Source organism: Cucurbita moschata, unplaced genomic scaffold, assembly GCF_002738365.1.
Source record: "Cucurbita moschata cultivar Rifu unplaced genomic scaffold, Cmos_1.0 Cmo_Scf00075, whole genome shotgun sequence".
In the NCBI taxonomy this organism is placed as follows: domain Eukaryota; kingdom Viridiplantae; phylum Streptophyta; class Magnoliopsida; order Cucurbitales; family Cucurbitaceae; genus Cucurbita; species Cucurbita moschata.
This window is the reverse complement of record NW_019268591.1, coordinates 365,882-382,186: the sequence shown is the minus strand read 5'-3', so window position 1 is coordinate 382,186 and position 16,305 is coordinate 365,882. Positions and strand designations below refer to the sequence as shown.

General features: G+C 35.0%; 1 protein-coding gene across 1 annotated transcript; it reads right to left on the bottom strand.

Annotated features, from left to right (window-relative positions):
* Positions 1 to 763: 763 nt before the first annotated feature.
* LOC111438480 (calcium-dependent protein kinase 2-like) lies at positions 764 to 5,230 on the bottom strand. Its single transcript, XM_023076395.1, has 8 exons — positions 4,303 to 5,230; positions 2,322 to 2,465; positions 2,043 to 2,195; positions 1,809 to 1,924; positions 1,570 to 1,737; positions 1,353 to 1,480; positions 1,167 to 1,266; positions 764 to 1,083 (listed from the first exon to the last, which is right to left on the bottom strand). The coding sequence occupies exons 1-8, from the start codon at positions 4,976 to 4,978 to the stop codon at positions 1,012 to 1,014; spliced, it is 1,557 nt and encodes a 518-aa protein (XP_022932163.1). The 5' UTR covers positions 4,979 to 5,230; the 3' UTR covers positions 764 to 1,011.
* Positions 5,231 to 16,305: the final 11,075 nt, after the last annotated feature.

The window sequence follows — 16,305 nt, the reverse complement described above, 5'->3', positions numbered from 1 at the left end:
GTTTAATGTATTGAGATATTTAAATATGACTATTCCCAAAAGATTATTTCATTTCCTTGTAGAGACAAATGTGATTCCACATTTCTTTCCCTAGAGAATGGAGAATACATTACCTAACAAACATTGAACTACGATCACTATGAAAAAAAAGAGTGTAAATTTGGACTTTTTGGAAGTTTTTTTGGCTCACTGAATCATAATAATTGCACGGTTTTATCCCACTTGGGTGGTTTGGCTCATCGGCTAATCGGACTTGAATCTGATATGCTCAAACCCTTTTCTACTATTTTGACTCTTAGGGAGATGTTTTTGACACTTTCAAAGGTGTTTAAGATTAATATAGGTACTTTTAGGATTATTCAATGCAAATTATGAGCTTATTTTCATACTAGAATTTTAATTTAGGATGGAAAGACTCCTCAGATAGAATTAGGTTTTAAGGTGAAGCTATGTCAAGAGAGTGTGGTGACTTCAACTTAGGCCAACTAGATATAGGTGTCTTCGCTATTGATTGGTTGGATGAATTATTTGAAGGATGAATGACATGTGCCCTGTGGCCCCTACACATGCCGTGTTTTACGATTGTTTGATGTGTATTATGTTATGTTTATACTATAATATAAGTTATGCTATGTTATAAGTTATACCAGGAGACGATTAGATTATGTTATGGATGTTGCTGTGAAGTCAAAACCTCAGGTGGCAAGAAGGATGGAGACGAGCAAGCCTTCTCCTTCATAAATCCCATCCATGAAATAAAACATAAGCAAATATCAAGTGGACAATTAATACTCAAGTAAACAAGTACATTTAGGCAAATACAAATTAATCCAGCATGGCTTACACAGGCCAACAAATTTTACACAAAGATATAAACAACAATTCAATTGCTATGCAAAAATATCACATTAAAACCCGAAACCAATGTTTTAGCTGTTGTCTCAGACATTTTGCTGCTGATGGCCAAGCTTTAGACGATCCCTTCGACGATCTTCGGTATCCTTCGACATGTTAAAAGAGTTTGCCTTGTTGGGTTCCAGTTCTCATCATTGTACAGAACTCATCGTAGTTGATTCTTCCATCCTACGAAACCCGAACACAAATTAGTTGCATTTTACCAGAAAAGATTAGCTCGAGTTTCAGATTCTAAATATGGATGAACTTACGTTGTCTGCATCGACTTCGGAAATAATCTCTCTAATAGTCTCTTCGTCGCCCATTCCGTAATCTTTCATTGCAGCTTTCAGTTCATCTCTTGTGATATAACTGATAGAACAATAACCAAATTCTCAAAAACACTGAATTAAGTTGTTTCAAAAAGCAGATGAAAATGCTAAAGATGAGAGACTGACCCACTGTTATCCTTGTCAAAATGCTGAAACGCCTTGTAAAGATGCTCTTCTTTTTCTAGCTTGTATCGATGCATCGTAGCAGTGATGAATTCGATGTAATCGATCGAACCATTTCCATCCACATCAGCCTGAAACAGCGATCGAGGTTCTTTCAGTTCATGTCAGGAAAAAGAAATAAGGAACTTCGAGTGGTCGATGATGTTAAATCATATATTACCGCTTCCATAAGTTGTTTGACCTCAGCCTCACTTAGCGTTGAGCCAAGCCGGGCCAGTCCAGACTTCAATTCTGCATAAGTGATGGTTCCGCTGTTGTCCGTGTCCAAGTTCGTGAACGTTGTTTTCAGGCCTTGGATCTCTTCCTCAGAAAGATTTTCAGCTATAACCTGCAATTGTTTCATAAACTACCTGTTAATTCAATCAAGTATAACTTCTTCTGAAATATAAGGATGATCACCTTCAGGGCAAGCTTCTTCAGTTTGTTCATTGCTCTAAATTGCTTGAGTCTTGTAAATACTGCACTGTCGATTGGCTTATCCGATGCATCTCCACCTTCTCTCATCCATGGATGGTCTAAATAAGATACAAAACGGCATACCCCGAGTTAAATGCTACAGATTCACATACCAATTGTTTGCCAATTTTTTTTAAGTAAGGATTCAAGAAAGCATTCATAGACAAAATTACATACCGAGAACCTGTGCCGACGTAATCCGTTGTGCTGGATCCTGAGTTAACATTTTCTTCACCAGGTCCTTGGCACTGTTCGAAATTTTTGGCCATGGATCAGTTTCAAAGTCGATATGTCCTTGCAATATTGCATCAAATATGCCCTTCTCAGTTTCTGCAATAAAGATCATGTTATTCACCATACTGGCCAGGCATTTTTTCGAAAAAGAAAATCGACAGGATGTTCGATAGAAAGAACATAGCAAAGCGAAAGCGAAAAAGAAAGTAATTCGCTTTTTACCTGCCCAAAATGGAGGTACACCACTGAGTAATATGTACAACATAACTCCAGCACTCCAAATATCGATTTCTTTCCCATATTTACGACGTAGTACTTCAGGGGCAACATAATAAGCACTCCCCACTATGTCTCTGTACACCTTTCCTGAAATAAGTTAAATACCAATTCTTCAGGGGAAACACATATAGTTTCATCAAAATCTCCTAAACCCTTCAGCAAAGCATGAGTTCATTTAACACTCAGGCTAGTGATTGTGAAGCAGTTGCTATCACCCGAGTTATCAAGTCAGTTGGGAAACTCGAACTAGGAAATCTTGAGCCATGGTTCCAGCCTCCGCCACGTTTTTAAGGAAAGGAGTTTTACAACTATCTATTATAGCCTATAATCATCATAGGATGTATCTTAGAAGTGAACAAAATTTATCAATTGTGTGCTTGGGTGATACGAAATAAGGTGTTTAAATCAATTAAGACACCTTATTTCGTATCATTGGAGGATTTAAGTCTTATTTAAGTGACTCTTAGCTCTGAATTGTCTTGTTAAAGTGATAGTTAACTTTATATTGTTAGATATTTGAAGTATCAGGCAGATTAATGTTTAGTATATGATCCCATTACTACTTCTCTTCACACTATAACCAGTTCACAGGAGCAAATGGATAGATATTAAAGCAAGAACTATTGAGACAAGCAGAGAACCTATCGACTTGACTCTCAAATAGTGTATCATGCATCCTACAAAACGTCAAAGCTTAAAATGTCGGGCTTCATTCTTATAAAATTAAGAAAACACATTAGAAAGTTGTGCAACCAAAGTTAATCATGTTTGAAGCCATCCACCTCATGAAATAATCTCATATAACAAGAAAGGAAATTGATAAAAAAAAAACTGAAGAGACTAAGATAATTCGACATCGATTGCCCATTCGGCCAGGATGAAGGCATTAACAACTGTTGGAATGAATAATACGCAAAGATGATAAGCCCATTCGGTCAGGTTGAGGTTATGAATCCATAATGATGAACATTGACCAAGAATAATAGTTCCTATACCCATGTGACTTCAATAATCACAAGTTGATCTCTAGCAATATTTTGTTTTTATATTGAGGTTGACTAACTCTGATCTGTCATTGTTGGATAAGTACATGAATACCACTAACGGACTTATAACTTTTCAAACATTTGAATCAGCATCAGGATGAATACATGGAGTAGTTGGGTGAAATTATTTGAGATAAAATAAAATTGATTTGCATCCCTATACTTACTTAACGTCCCAGGCCCACCGCTAGCAGATATTATCCTCTTTGAGCTTTCCCTTTCGAGTTACCCTTCAAGGTTTTTAAAACGCGTCTACTAGGGAAAGGTTTCCACACCCTTGTAAAGGGTGTTTCGTTCTCCTCCCCAACCGATGTGGGATCTCACACTTAATCCGTGAGTCAATGTTAACCCTAAAATTTCAATTTCAACAATTTGAGTCCTAAACTTGAATATGCTGTGAAATGAACAGCTTCTCAGAGTAGATTAGAAAAGCACAAACAAACCAATCAATAACTCAAAGAAAATTCAACCAAAAAACTAATCAAAATCAAGCAAGAAATCTCCAAACCCACATCTAGCTACAAAATAAAACATGAATTGCCTAAACTTAGCAATAAAATGTCCAAATTCAGCTAAAACTATGCACCATTGATTCAAGTCCTGGTTCAGTTTGATTAAATTGGAAGATCAAAACTAAAATTTGCCCCAAGATATTGAACATTTGCCAACACTACAACAGATGATCACCAATAGCAATTGTAGGATTGAAATATATATCTAATTCTACCATCTAAAACTTGTAAGCCACACACAAATTCCCACACAAATTACCATAAAATTATCAACAAGAACAGAAAATTCAACTAAAGCAAGCACAAAGAAACATTCAATCAAAAAGGCATGAAGAAAAAATCCAATGAACAGAGCAAGAACCTCACCCTCTTCAATAAAAACAGACAATCCAAAATCTGTTGCTTTGAGCATAGCATCTTCCTCCTTGCTAGCAAGCAGAAAGTTCTCAGGCTTGAGATCCCTATGCATCACCCCCATGAAATGGCAGATATGAACCACATTAACAATAGACCTGCAGATTGAGGCAGCTGCTTTCTCACTATAATGACCCTTTGCAATAATTCTATCAAAAAGCTCGCCGCCAGCGCAAAGCTCCATGATCAAATGAACCGATTGCTTGTCTTCATAAGCTCCCTTGAACTCAACTATGTTAGGTTGCCCACTCAAATGCTGCATAATGTGAATCTCTCTTCTAATATCATCCTTATCATTTCTAGTCACAAGCTTCCTTTTGGAAATGGATTTGCAAGCATATTGCTTACCAGAGGAATTCTCAGTGCAGAGATAAGTAACCCCAAATTGCCCTCTCCCTAATTCTTTCCCAATGGTGTAATGCAGCTTAACATCCTCTAATGGCTTCCCAAGAATCGAATCAGACCTGAGGACGGTGGGTAGGGGGCTTCTGGGAGGACCGGTTGACTTCGCCGCCGCCGAGTGGTGACTCTCCGGCGACTGATGGGAGTGTTGAGCTGGGCCTTTTGGTTGGTGCTCGTAACGATCATACTGCGGTTTGTATTTGCCTTTGCTTGAGCACACGCCCATTCTGGATCAAATCGACGATACCCTGACTGAAATAGAAGATTAGAAACTCGAAAATAAGAAAATCACAGATGGAAGATTGGTCGAACACAGCTGATTTAGCTGAATCTTGGATTCAAAAGTTAAAGCGGATTTATGGAAATGGGGATCGAAGGTTGAAGGGAAGAACGATGGAGGCTATGAATCTGAAGCCGGTTGAAATTGGTCAACTATTGTCCATTGTTGAAGGGGAAGAAGAACTTGGGGTTTTGTAAAAAATAATAATAATAATAATAATAAATAAATAAAAATATTAATTTAGAGTAACAGAATTATTTGAATATGTAAATTAGGTTATAAAAAATTTATATTATATTATATTATATTATTTATATTATATTTAATGAGCGAACACAAACAAAAAATTTATATCCAACTTTCTTCGTGTTGTCATAACATTCATCAGATCCAAAAATATTATTTTTTTTTTTATAAAAAGGGTATAAAGGTAAAATTATATTTAATGAGTGGGGACACAAACGTAATTTTGAATCCAACTTTTTTAAGTCCAAAGAATTATGCATGCCATAAATATATAAACTAAATAAATAAATAATTATATAATCCATAAATAAGTGTCCCCACCAAATTCTCTCTCAAATAAATAATTTTTTTGAGACTATATATATATATATTTATTCGTTTTCTGAATTATTTGAATCTTAGGTAATGAAAGTCTCACGTCGACTCATTTAAGGAATGATTATGGGTTTATAAACAAAGAATACTGTCTTCATGGGATGCAAAGCCATGAGAGCTTATGCTGAACAATATCACAGAGAGTCGTGATTGAAATTAAAATTTGCAATAATAATTTAAAAATAAAAACTTGTTGGTCAACAATTTAATTAATAATGAATTATTGATTTCAGTGTTATTGAAATAAAATAAATAGTTATGACAAAATATTGAGACAATTAAATAATAGAATAGTATGTTAAAAAATTAATTCTCATTTAATAATGAATTTTTTTTAGTCAAATTAAAAAAAATAAAAATAAGTTTCTAAAACTTAATTTTAGTATTCAAAATATGACTTATTTTCTTCTAAAATACGGTAGAAACTAGATAACCAAGCTTAAGAAATTTGTAAATAAAAGTAAATGTCTATTAAATTGATTTCTAAAAATAAATGACAAAATTATCCTTTAAATATATTTTAACATGTTATTTATTTATTTATTATTATTAAAAGTGGATTTTAGTTTTTTTATATTCAAATTAGAAACAAAGAAAATTCTCTCATTAATTTTTTTTTTCTCTCACCTCAATTTTATGGCTACTTTATAAATTCCAGTCGTTTAGTTTTACCTAAAAAATGTTTAATAATAATACGATAAGTTCAGTAAGTGACTCTATTACTAGGGTCGGAAAATGGAAATACATACGATTATGGCTTCATGTTTTTATGGGATATCGAATCATGTTTATAGTTTTAGGTTCAATTTCATTTCTACGTAGGTCGGGATGTATAGTTCTACTCTACGCATAATCCACAGTTCCACACACTACATGTGGACCCATTAGTAGAATGCCCTTATTTTCGTAAACCCTAGGTCTACATATAGGTCTACAAACTCTCGTGCAACCAACCACAAAATGAAATAGGATCCAAATTTATTTTTATAGACATGCGCATGCACAAACATAGGAGAAGTAATTCACGCTCAATATCTACATATAACATGCATGAGGTTCAACCAAAAAGCATAGTTTTATTGGATGAATCATGACCTTTCTAAGTGAGTCTAACATACATAATCATGGCGTTTACGACATACTATATATCATATTTCACTTCATGGTGGCTCGAGAATCATACAAGTGACATCATGGTCATAAAATTTAGATGCATGGAAGTATGATACTTCAAATAAATACATACATAGTCAAATCATCATCACATAACGTGTAATAGACAACACAAAATTTCCTTTGTGTTCAAATGATAATGAATCGGTCCAAAGAAAAGTTGATACCAACTCATAAAGAATCACTACAAGGAAAAGAAGGATTCAGATTACCTTATTGATCAAATATCTCAAGATAAGAATACTTGTTTGAGATTCAAATCACTCCACGAGTAAGATTGATCATGTCAAACTTCAATGATTCTAAACATATAATTTAAACTACATAGAATGGCAAAGAAACTTAACTCTAGTTTAAAAGAAATCACAAATGCTCTTTTTACTACATTTTCTAAGTTTCCTTTACAAAAATAACATACATGGCTTTATATAACCTCAAAATGAAAATCTATAACCTTCACGTGTAATTCCCAGAGTTTTAACTTTAATATTTTATAACCATAATTAGCCACTATGTATATTTTATAACCATAATTAGCCACTATGTATATTTTATAACCATAAAAAGTCTTAAAATACATGAATGAAATATCACAACTCTAAACTATCATCCACCCAAACTTTTTACCCATTTAAGAATAAATGAGACTTGATTCTTCTTTAATAATGGGGCATGAATTGTAACATCTTGTGATAATTTGAACAACATCTTCTTCACATCTTCCTTGAAGTTTATATTTCATTGATAATGATACCAAATGATAAGCACCTACAATGTTGGAATTTGCAAAGCTAGAGGTCCTTCTAGAATCCTTGCAAAGCGTTTACAGAGAAAGCTAACTTAACGGATTGATTCCAAGCAAGAGCGGGTTAGAAGATGAATGACTCTTAGATCGAACTTGGAATCTATGATGATCACTCTTAGATACCAAGACAATTCACTCTAGAATTAGCTTGATCAAAACTAATTCAATGAATCGGTTTAAACATCAAACCTAAAGCAAGGTTTGAAAAAGAATAACACCAAAAGGGTATCAAGAAAACACAAAGGTTTTATATGTATTCAACAATTCATCCCAAACATGAATATTACATGCCTTTTAATAGGTCTAAAAGGTAACCCTAACATAATAAAGTTCGGCACCAACCACAAATCATTAATAAATGCTATTAAATACAAATTAAAGAAAATAAGACATTTATACAATCTATTAATAAATGCTATTAAATATAAATTGAAGAAAATAAGGCATTCATAAATTATCTTAATTGGTAGTTCAACTACCAATGGCAAGTCTTCTAATCACTTTCCAATATCAGCCACTCAATTATTTTCTTGATTTGATTCTTGAATCTTCTTTGTATTGCTTCTTGTAATTGCTTGTTCGGGTACATGGAAGTGATCAGTTGTTGGATTCATATCATCCCCCCTTTCTTTAAAAGGATTTGTCCTCAAATCAAATTCTTCGTTCTTTCCGGACAAGAACTGAATATTGTTTTTTTTTCCCACTTTTTTTTTTCTCACCTTTACCTTAGTTTCTTCTCTCCACTGCTGTTCTTCATATTCTTTTCTTTTCTTCTCTAATTTCAATTGGTCACAATGTACTTCATATGGAGACAATGAAAGTAAAGTAAATTTCTTCCCACACAAAGTAAAAGTATACTTGTTCATCAAACCATCAAATGTTACCTTTCTATCATATTGCCAAGGTCGGCCGAATAAGATGTCCCCCGCATGCATTGGTACGACATCACAAAGAACTTCATCTTTATATCTTCCAAGAGTAAAAGAAATAAGAGCTTGGGAGTTCACCTTAATTTCTTCTTTGTTTGTTAACCAATGAAGTTTGTATGGTTTTGGTTGGAGATGGACAGAAAGTTGAACTCTTTTTACAAGGAAGCTGCTTACCACATTTGTGCAACTTCCACTATCAATCACCAAGTTGCATGGGTTTTCTTTGATCAAACATCTTGTGTGGAACAAGTTTTCTCTTTGATCTTCAAATTTCTCTTCCTTGATTTGAACATTGAGTACCCTTCTTGTGATAAAAGATATGGAATTACCTTCTTCAGCATACTCATCATCATATGCTGCGATTTCTTCCACAAGCTGTGAATAATGATCCTCACATTCATCATCTGAATCAAGATACCATTCCTTATCACCATAACTTTTTTTATTAACACACTCTTTGCTCTTGTGTCCAAACCCTTTGCGCTTCCAACATTGAATAGAACTAGACTTCTCCTTACCATCTTTGAAGCTTCATTCTTTTTTCCATTGGAACTCTCAGCCTCCACTCTTTTAGTAGCCACAAACTTTTCTTTTGGTGACATTGATTCATTTCTATTCACAAAACTATCCTTGTTCCAAGTTTTAGAATTTGAAAAGGTGTTAGTTCGTGATGTGTACCTTTTTTAATGCTCTTTTTCTTCCTTCAATTGGTCTTCAATTTTGAGAGCATAATGATACATGTCTTCCAGATATGGTGGTGGATTTCTGTCAACAAGATGAGCAATTTCTCGATTCAAACCTCCAAGAAATCTAGACATGGTATCTTCTTCTTCTTCTCTAACATTTACTCTTTCCATCATAGTCTCCATCTCTTGATAATATTCTGCCACACTTTTTGTTCCTTGCCTCAAACTTTGCAATTTAGTTTTTAAATTTCTTTCATAATGTTTTGGAACATACCTTTTTCTCATGGCTTCTTTAAGTTCTTCCCAAGTCTCTACTGGATCCTCCTCTTTTCTTCTTCTCTCGGATTTGAGATGTTGGTACCAATCACCGACATGATTGGTAAATTCCGCAATAACAAGTCTCATCTTCTTATTTTCACTATGGGTGTTGCAATCAAACACATGCTTTATCTTTCTTTCCCATTGCAAGTATGCCTCAAAATCTGCCGTTCCACAAAATGGTGGGATTTTGAGTTTAACTCCTCCATCTCTATCTTCATGTACGCTTTCCATCCTTCTAGGTTGCATAATAGTTGCATGGTTATTTCTTCCTCTCCATCTTCCTTCAACACGTCTTTCTTGCACTACTATATCTTCATCTTCTTCTAATGTTCGTTCTTGTCTTTGTTGTTGCGCCCTTCTTTCTTGTCTATCTTCCATCATCATTTCCATCGTACCTTGAATTGCTTGAAGAATGGTTGTATTAAGATATGGTACTGGTGGTACTCCTTCTCCATTATGTGACATTTTGTTATCAAGGGGCCTCTCCACATTTCTCACAAAAATTTCACTCAGGGACACTCGTGTTTAACACTCAAAGGTGGGCTTTTGGTACTAGGTCATGAAGGTAAATGCTGATTTTTTTTTTTCCGATAATCTGAGAGAGAGAAAAAAAAACTTGATAGAAAAAAAATAACAATAAAGATATTTCACCTCTAGAGCGGCTAAAGAACGTCAACCAAATGCTCTGATACCAAATGATAAGCGCCTACAATGCTGGAATTTGCAAAGCTAGAGGTCCTTCTAGAATCTTTGCAAAACGTTCACAGAGAAAGCTAACTTAACGGATTGATTCCAACCAAGAGCTGGTTAGAAGATGAATGACTCTTAGATCGAACTTGGAATCTATGATGGTCACTCTTAGATACCAAGACAATTCACTCCAGAATTAGCTTGATCAAAACTAATTCAATGAATCGGTTTAAACATCAAACCTAAAGCAAGGTTTGAAAAAGAATAACACCAAAAGGGTATCAACAAAATACAAAGGTTTTGTCTGTATTCAACAATTCATCCCAAACATGAATATTACATGTCTTTAAATACGTACAAAAGGTAACCCTAACATAATAAAGTTCAGCCACCAACCACAAATCACTAATAAATGCTAATAAATACAAATGGAAGAAAATAAGGCATTCATACCAACTATTAATAAATGCTATTAAATATAAATGGAAGAAAATAAGACATTCATAAGTTGTCTTAATTGGTAGTTCAACTACCAATGACAAGTCTTCTAATCAATTTCCAATATCAGTCACTCTATTATTTTCTTGATTTGATTCTTGAATCTTCTTTGTATTACTTTTTGTAATTGCTCGTTTGGGTACATGGAAGTGATTAGTTGTTGGATTCATATCATTCATGATTGATGTCTTGGTTCATATCACAATCACTATTCTACTGCCACGAGAATGCGATTGTGACAAATGGTATCATAGTCGAGTAAGCTCATTGAATCGTAGTACACAAACATGTCAACTGTAAAACAACTGGGCAAGTTCCAGGCTGGCTGATTTGTAGAGATCAAAGATCAATTACTCTAGTTGAGTGAAGTTTATAATGGAATGAGACTTTTGGGATCTTGCATGAATGAGATTGCCGCTAAAATTGACACGATTGATGAGATGACAAGGCGCCTTGGTGTGATGTTTGTCCATGAATTAATGGATAGGGTCAAGGCCCTAGAAGACAAGACCACAACTGCAAGTGGCTTCGAGCATGGGGATGGATTGATGGGTTATGTTGCTCGAATGAAACAAGAAGCGATCGTTCAGATGGTTTAAGAAGATTTAATAGTAACCCTTGGAGTGGTTAGGGATGAAGTGGTGGATATGACGCTAGATTAAACCTCACCATGAGAGTGGTGTGGAACCAAACCCCAGTGGGGGGTGTAGTCTAATTCAACAAGATAAAGGTACTGGAATCCAAGCCCTTCGGTTCGAGATGCCAAGGCTCTAGAGAAGTTTATCTTTGACCTTGCACGGTACTTTGAGCCACCAATATCGTGGCATAAGAAGCGAAGATCACATTGGCAACAATGCATGTAGCTGAAGATACAAAGTTGTGGTGGATATCCAAATACATGGACATTCAAGATGGTCGATGTACTATGGACACTTAGGAAAGCTTAATACAAGAACTCCATTCTCAATTTTTGTCAGATAATGTCGAGATAATTGCAAGAAGGAAGTTAAGGGAGATGAAACATATTGGCAATAATCGAGACTACATTAAGTAGTTCTTTGGACTTATGTTGGATATTCATGATATGTTTGATAAAGACAAGATATTCAGTTTTGTTGAAGGGCTAAAGCCATGGACGAAGACCAAGCTATACGAACAAAGAGTTCAAAACATTTTCAAGGCATATTCTATAATCGAACGATTATTTGATCTTAGCAAGACATAAGGCGGAACTAGAATTCCACAAGTGGGGGTAATAAAAAATATCAACCCAACTCCTCCAAAGGTATGGAAAGTGACAAACCTAAGAAGGGAATGCAAGTCCTCCCAACAAAGAGGTAGAACATAAGAGGATGTGACTAATTGTCAATTGTTCATACACAGAGATTATATGCCATCAAAGTTATGGTTATTCCTTTTTAGCTTTTAGTTTATAACATTGATTTCTTACAAATTGTTTTCAACACAATTCCTCACTCTTGTTTTCTAAAATATTTATTTCAAACGTGACTTGAAGCTCAATCATAGGTTTAAGGTTGTCTGCAAAGTTCGACTTCCATTCGACTGACTTGTTCACCGAATTAGAACAAGTATTGTACAATTGCTCCATCGCTGTCATAAGGGTGTATTAGGTAGTTTAGAAATTTGAAATAAAAAAAAAAAGAACTTTAATTATTTAAACATGCCTATATTATGTTTTCATAATTTGTATAATATTATAATAAAATAAAAAAATAAAAATAAAAAAAGTGAAATTTGTGAATGAAAGGAGCATTGACCCACTTGGCCACGTGGAACTTGTGTTTTATCGCTCATGCCAAGTAAGAAGTCGCGTGATTGGCTCTCTCTCTCTCTCTCTCAAATAAATATTTAAGGGATTTGTTTTTTGTTGTAATTTTCTTGAAAAGAAGAAAAACGCGTTGCCCTTTAAAACGCGTTTTCACATGAACTGCGTCAACCAAGTACAAACACATTTTCCAAAAAGTTACTGAATTGACCAACAACAACCCCACGCGTATTTACTTTTACTCGTAAAATTTTATTATTCTTTTAAGAGAGTCTACGATACGGGTTGAGGATGAGAAACTCTTCCGAGTACCTGTCACCTTTTCCATCTCTATCTCCCATTTTTTCTTCTGGATCGGGACAAGAATTTTCCACTCCAAATTTTTCCTTTATTTATTTAGTCTTTAAAAAATTATTCTTTTTAAAGAATTTTTCCATAAATAATTTACATTTTTTAATATAATTTCTAATAAAAAAATTAAGGATTTATATTTTTCTTTTCCATTTTAAAATATATTAATAATTTATTAATCACGATTTTATATGTTTGAAGTTAAAATAATACAAAGGTGGTTGAATTAATAAACGCCATATTAATTACATCCAAACAAGACGTTGACTCTCCAATGCACTAAAATTAATAAAGCTTTGGCCAACTTGGGTCCTGTAATGAGTTTTAAATGCAAAATCTAGTTATGTGGCAGTTTGGGTCGATTTTTTTATAATATCTTACAATAATATTTTAAGAGCGGACCAAATAAAAATACTTCTAAATTTTTTACTTTACTTACAAAATATTCCTAATTTTTAAAACTTTCAATAATATCTTAAAATTAAAAAAAAAAAAAAAAAATCTAAAAAATATCCTTAGTTTTAAATGGACAACTACTATTTTATTTTGAAAGTTGATAGCGTTGGATCGAGATCCATGCTTTACGTCAGCATTTTGGTACGGATTTCAAAAAGCTTTGAGTATTCATGTCGATTTTAGCACTACCTTCCACGGTCAAATACCCATTTGCAGTACCTTGGCCTATAATCCGCAGTGGCCCAAACACCTGCATTTCGCACTTGAGTCAGTGACCCAAAGTCCGCACCTCGACTCGAGAAGCAACCCGCGATGTGTCACCTCCGCACAGTGACACGTGTCGCACCTGTAGACGTTGACTCCTTCAATTCCAATGGCTTGGCTCGGCTCGGCTTGGCTCTGCTCCCGCGGCTCTGATGGCTAAGAATCGACTATTCAGCTCAGTAAAGGGTATTTTTGCCCAATTTTCACCACAACGAACAATTCCGAAGCTGGTTTTTACCTTAATCAAGGTAATTAAGGTCACTATGATGCCCTATTTCACAAATTCAAGTTAAATTAGATTAAAATTCCAAAATACTAACGAAACAAAATGAACATCCTAATAGGAAATGACTCCGGACAATAATTGGAGCAACTTTGATGTAACGATTCAAATTTTCCATTTGTGGCTTATTTGGTTAAGATTTTATTTTTATTTCACAAATATTATGTTATGGATTTATTCTGGTCCGAAAAGGTGCAATTTTAAAAAGGGAGTTATTAGAAATTGTGATGGTTTGGGTTTATGGAATAAAATAAAATAAAACCAAAATAGAATAAATAATTAAATGTAATCTCCCCGAAAATCGAGAATTTCATGCGAGACTTTTATTACCTAATAGAAACCTTCCTATTTCTCTTGAGTTTCCTTATCCTAAAAAAACCCCTAGAATACAAATGTCTTCATATTATTTTTATATTCCTATGCCCAACCTTTTACCCCTTGAAAACGATTTTCTCTCCAAACTTTCCTCCGAAACGTTGGGGTTGCTCTTTAAAGAATCGAGTAGAAGTAAAGAATTGATGTTGGGATCATTGTGTCAAAGAAGGTTGACCGTCAGAAATCGGTGTTGAGGACGTTGTGGGATTGTCGGCGCGTCGTCGAAATTGGGGAGGCGGAAACTAGAGTTTCGTCGCTTGTCGGGTAAGGAAGGTGAGGTCTTTGGAATCGGGTCGAGCTGCAGACGTACACCCAACAGCTCCGGCAGCTTTGCACGTGTACACAGTGCGGCTCGGATCGCACGTATACGAAATCGGCTCGGTTCCGTCAATTTCCGCAGCTCGACTTGGTGGCTTAGTTGGCCGGCTCGGCAGCTAGGCTTAGCGGCAAGATATCACTATAATATATTGATTCCAAGGTTTTTGGCCCTTCCGAAGCCATTTTTGCCCTTAGTTTTATCATCCAAGGTCAGTATGATTCCTAAACGTTAAAGACAGATTAGGTCGGGGGTTTATTTTGATAAATAGCATGAGGTTTAGCTAGGGTATGTTATTGAAGGTTCTAAGTTTTTATGTGGTTATCATAGGACATATTTAACCGTTGCGATTAGCTCGTTGTGAGTGACTTCAACCAAGACCATCGAGGTAAGTGACCTTACTGTTGGAGTTAGCTTTCTACGTGTTGTATGATGGTGCGTGCCCTGTGGCCCCTGCATGCACCATATTTTATGTTGTGTTGACTGTTGATTGTTTATGTTATGTCATGAATGAGATGTTAGTATTATATGTCATGAATATGTTGATTGATGCCATAGATACACGTAGAATTATCGAGTCATGTCATGAGATGTTTATGCAACTGGAATGTTTATGTAATATGTCATGTAATGTAAGTCATGTGAGATGCCATGTGATGTAAAAAACGTAAATGCGATGTTAGACTGCTTATGTAATGTCATGTTAGATATGTTAAGGGACTTCATGCATATATGTATGTCATGTGCATCGAGATTCTTCCCCTTTATGATACGAAAGAATGAAATACGATATTTATGTTCGCCATGATATCATGCGGGCCTTTTCTGTTCTGTGGTGTCTGGCTACGTGTAACACGTTTTGCCTGACCAAGTCAAGCCTAGGGGTTATGTTTACGAGCCCGCCTGGTGGGTTCATGTACACGTACATGGGCCATGTGTGAAGGAGTACTACACATCCAACCCTACCCGGAATAGAAAAGCGCCCAAGGTTATGAAAAGTTTATGAAAAGTTAGGTCCCGCTCATATGTTGCATGTATTTGCATTCCTAACCCCAACAGTGGGGTGACTTACTGAGTATTTCATAAAATACTCAAGCCACGTGCTACCTACATTTTTCAGGTAAAGGCAAGGCACCAATGTACGGTTGACGGCTGAGGTGAGGCCACCATGGAAGTTGGAGATGAGATATTTTTAGGAGTTTACTTTTATTGGACTGTTTTAAGTTATTGCATTGAGTGTGTTACTTTGTTTAGATTCTTTTTTAAAATTCAATTAGTGAAAGTTTATTTTTGGAGATACTTTGTTTTGAATTGACGAAGGTTTATGAAAGACTTTGTTTTGTTTCCAAGGTTATTTATGATGAGCTTCCGCTTAATGAGTTATGTATGCATGGGTGACGTCATTAATTAGGTTAAAGAAAATTAGGGGCATTACAATTGGTATCAGAGCCCTAGGTTATAAATCTTGTAGACTAGCTTACGATGTAGCCCAACGTACTTCCATGGTCCTCCAGCAAACGCGTCGTCACCGTGAGGTATGCCTTTTTTTTAGAAGTAAAGCTTCTTAGTTAAATGATGTATGTAGTAGTGAATGTTTATTTTGTGATGAATGACATGTTATCCATGTGTTATGTAACGACCCGAAAAAAGAAAAAAAAAAAAAAAATAATAATAATTATAAAAAAAAAAAAAAAAAAACAGAAGAGAAAAAAAAAAAAT

Excerpts from the sequence above, each read along its gene's own strand:
- LOC111438480 (XM_023076395.1), bottom strand. The coding sequence starts at position 4,978 with ATGGGCGTGTGCTCAAGCAAAGGCAAATACAAACCGCAGTATGATCGT. Across the intron at positions 1,925-2,042 it reads TACGTCGGCACAGGTTCTCG|ACCATCCATGGATGAGAGAA; the intron begins GTATGTAATTTT and ends TATCTTATTTAG. Across the intron at positions 1,481-1,569 it reads TCAAACAACTTATGGAAGCG|GCTGATGTGGATGGAAATGG; the intron begins GTAATATATGAT and ends TCGCTGTTTCAG.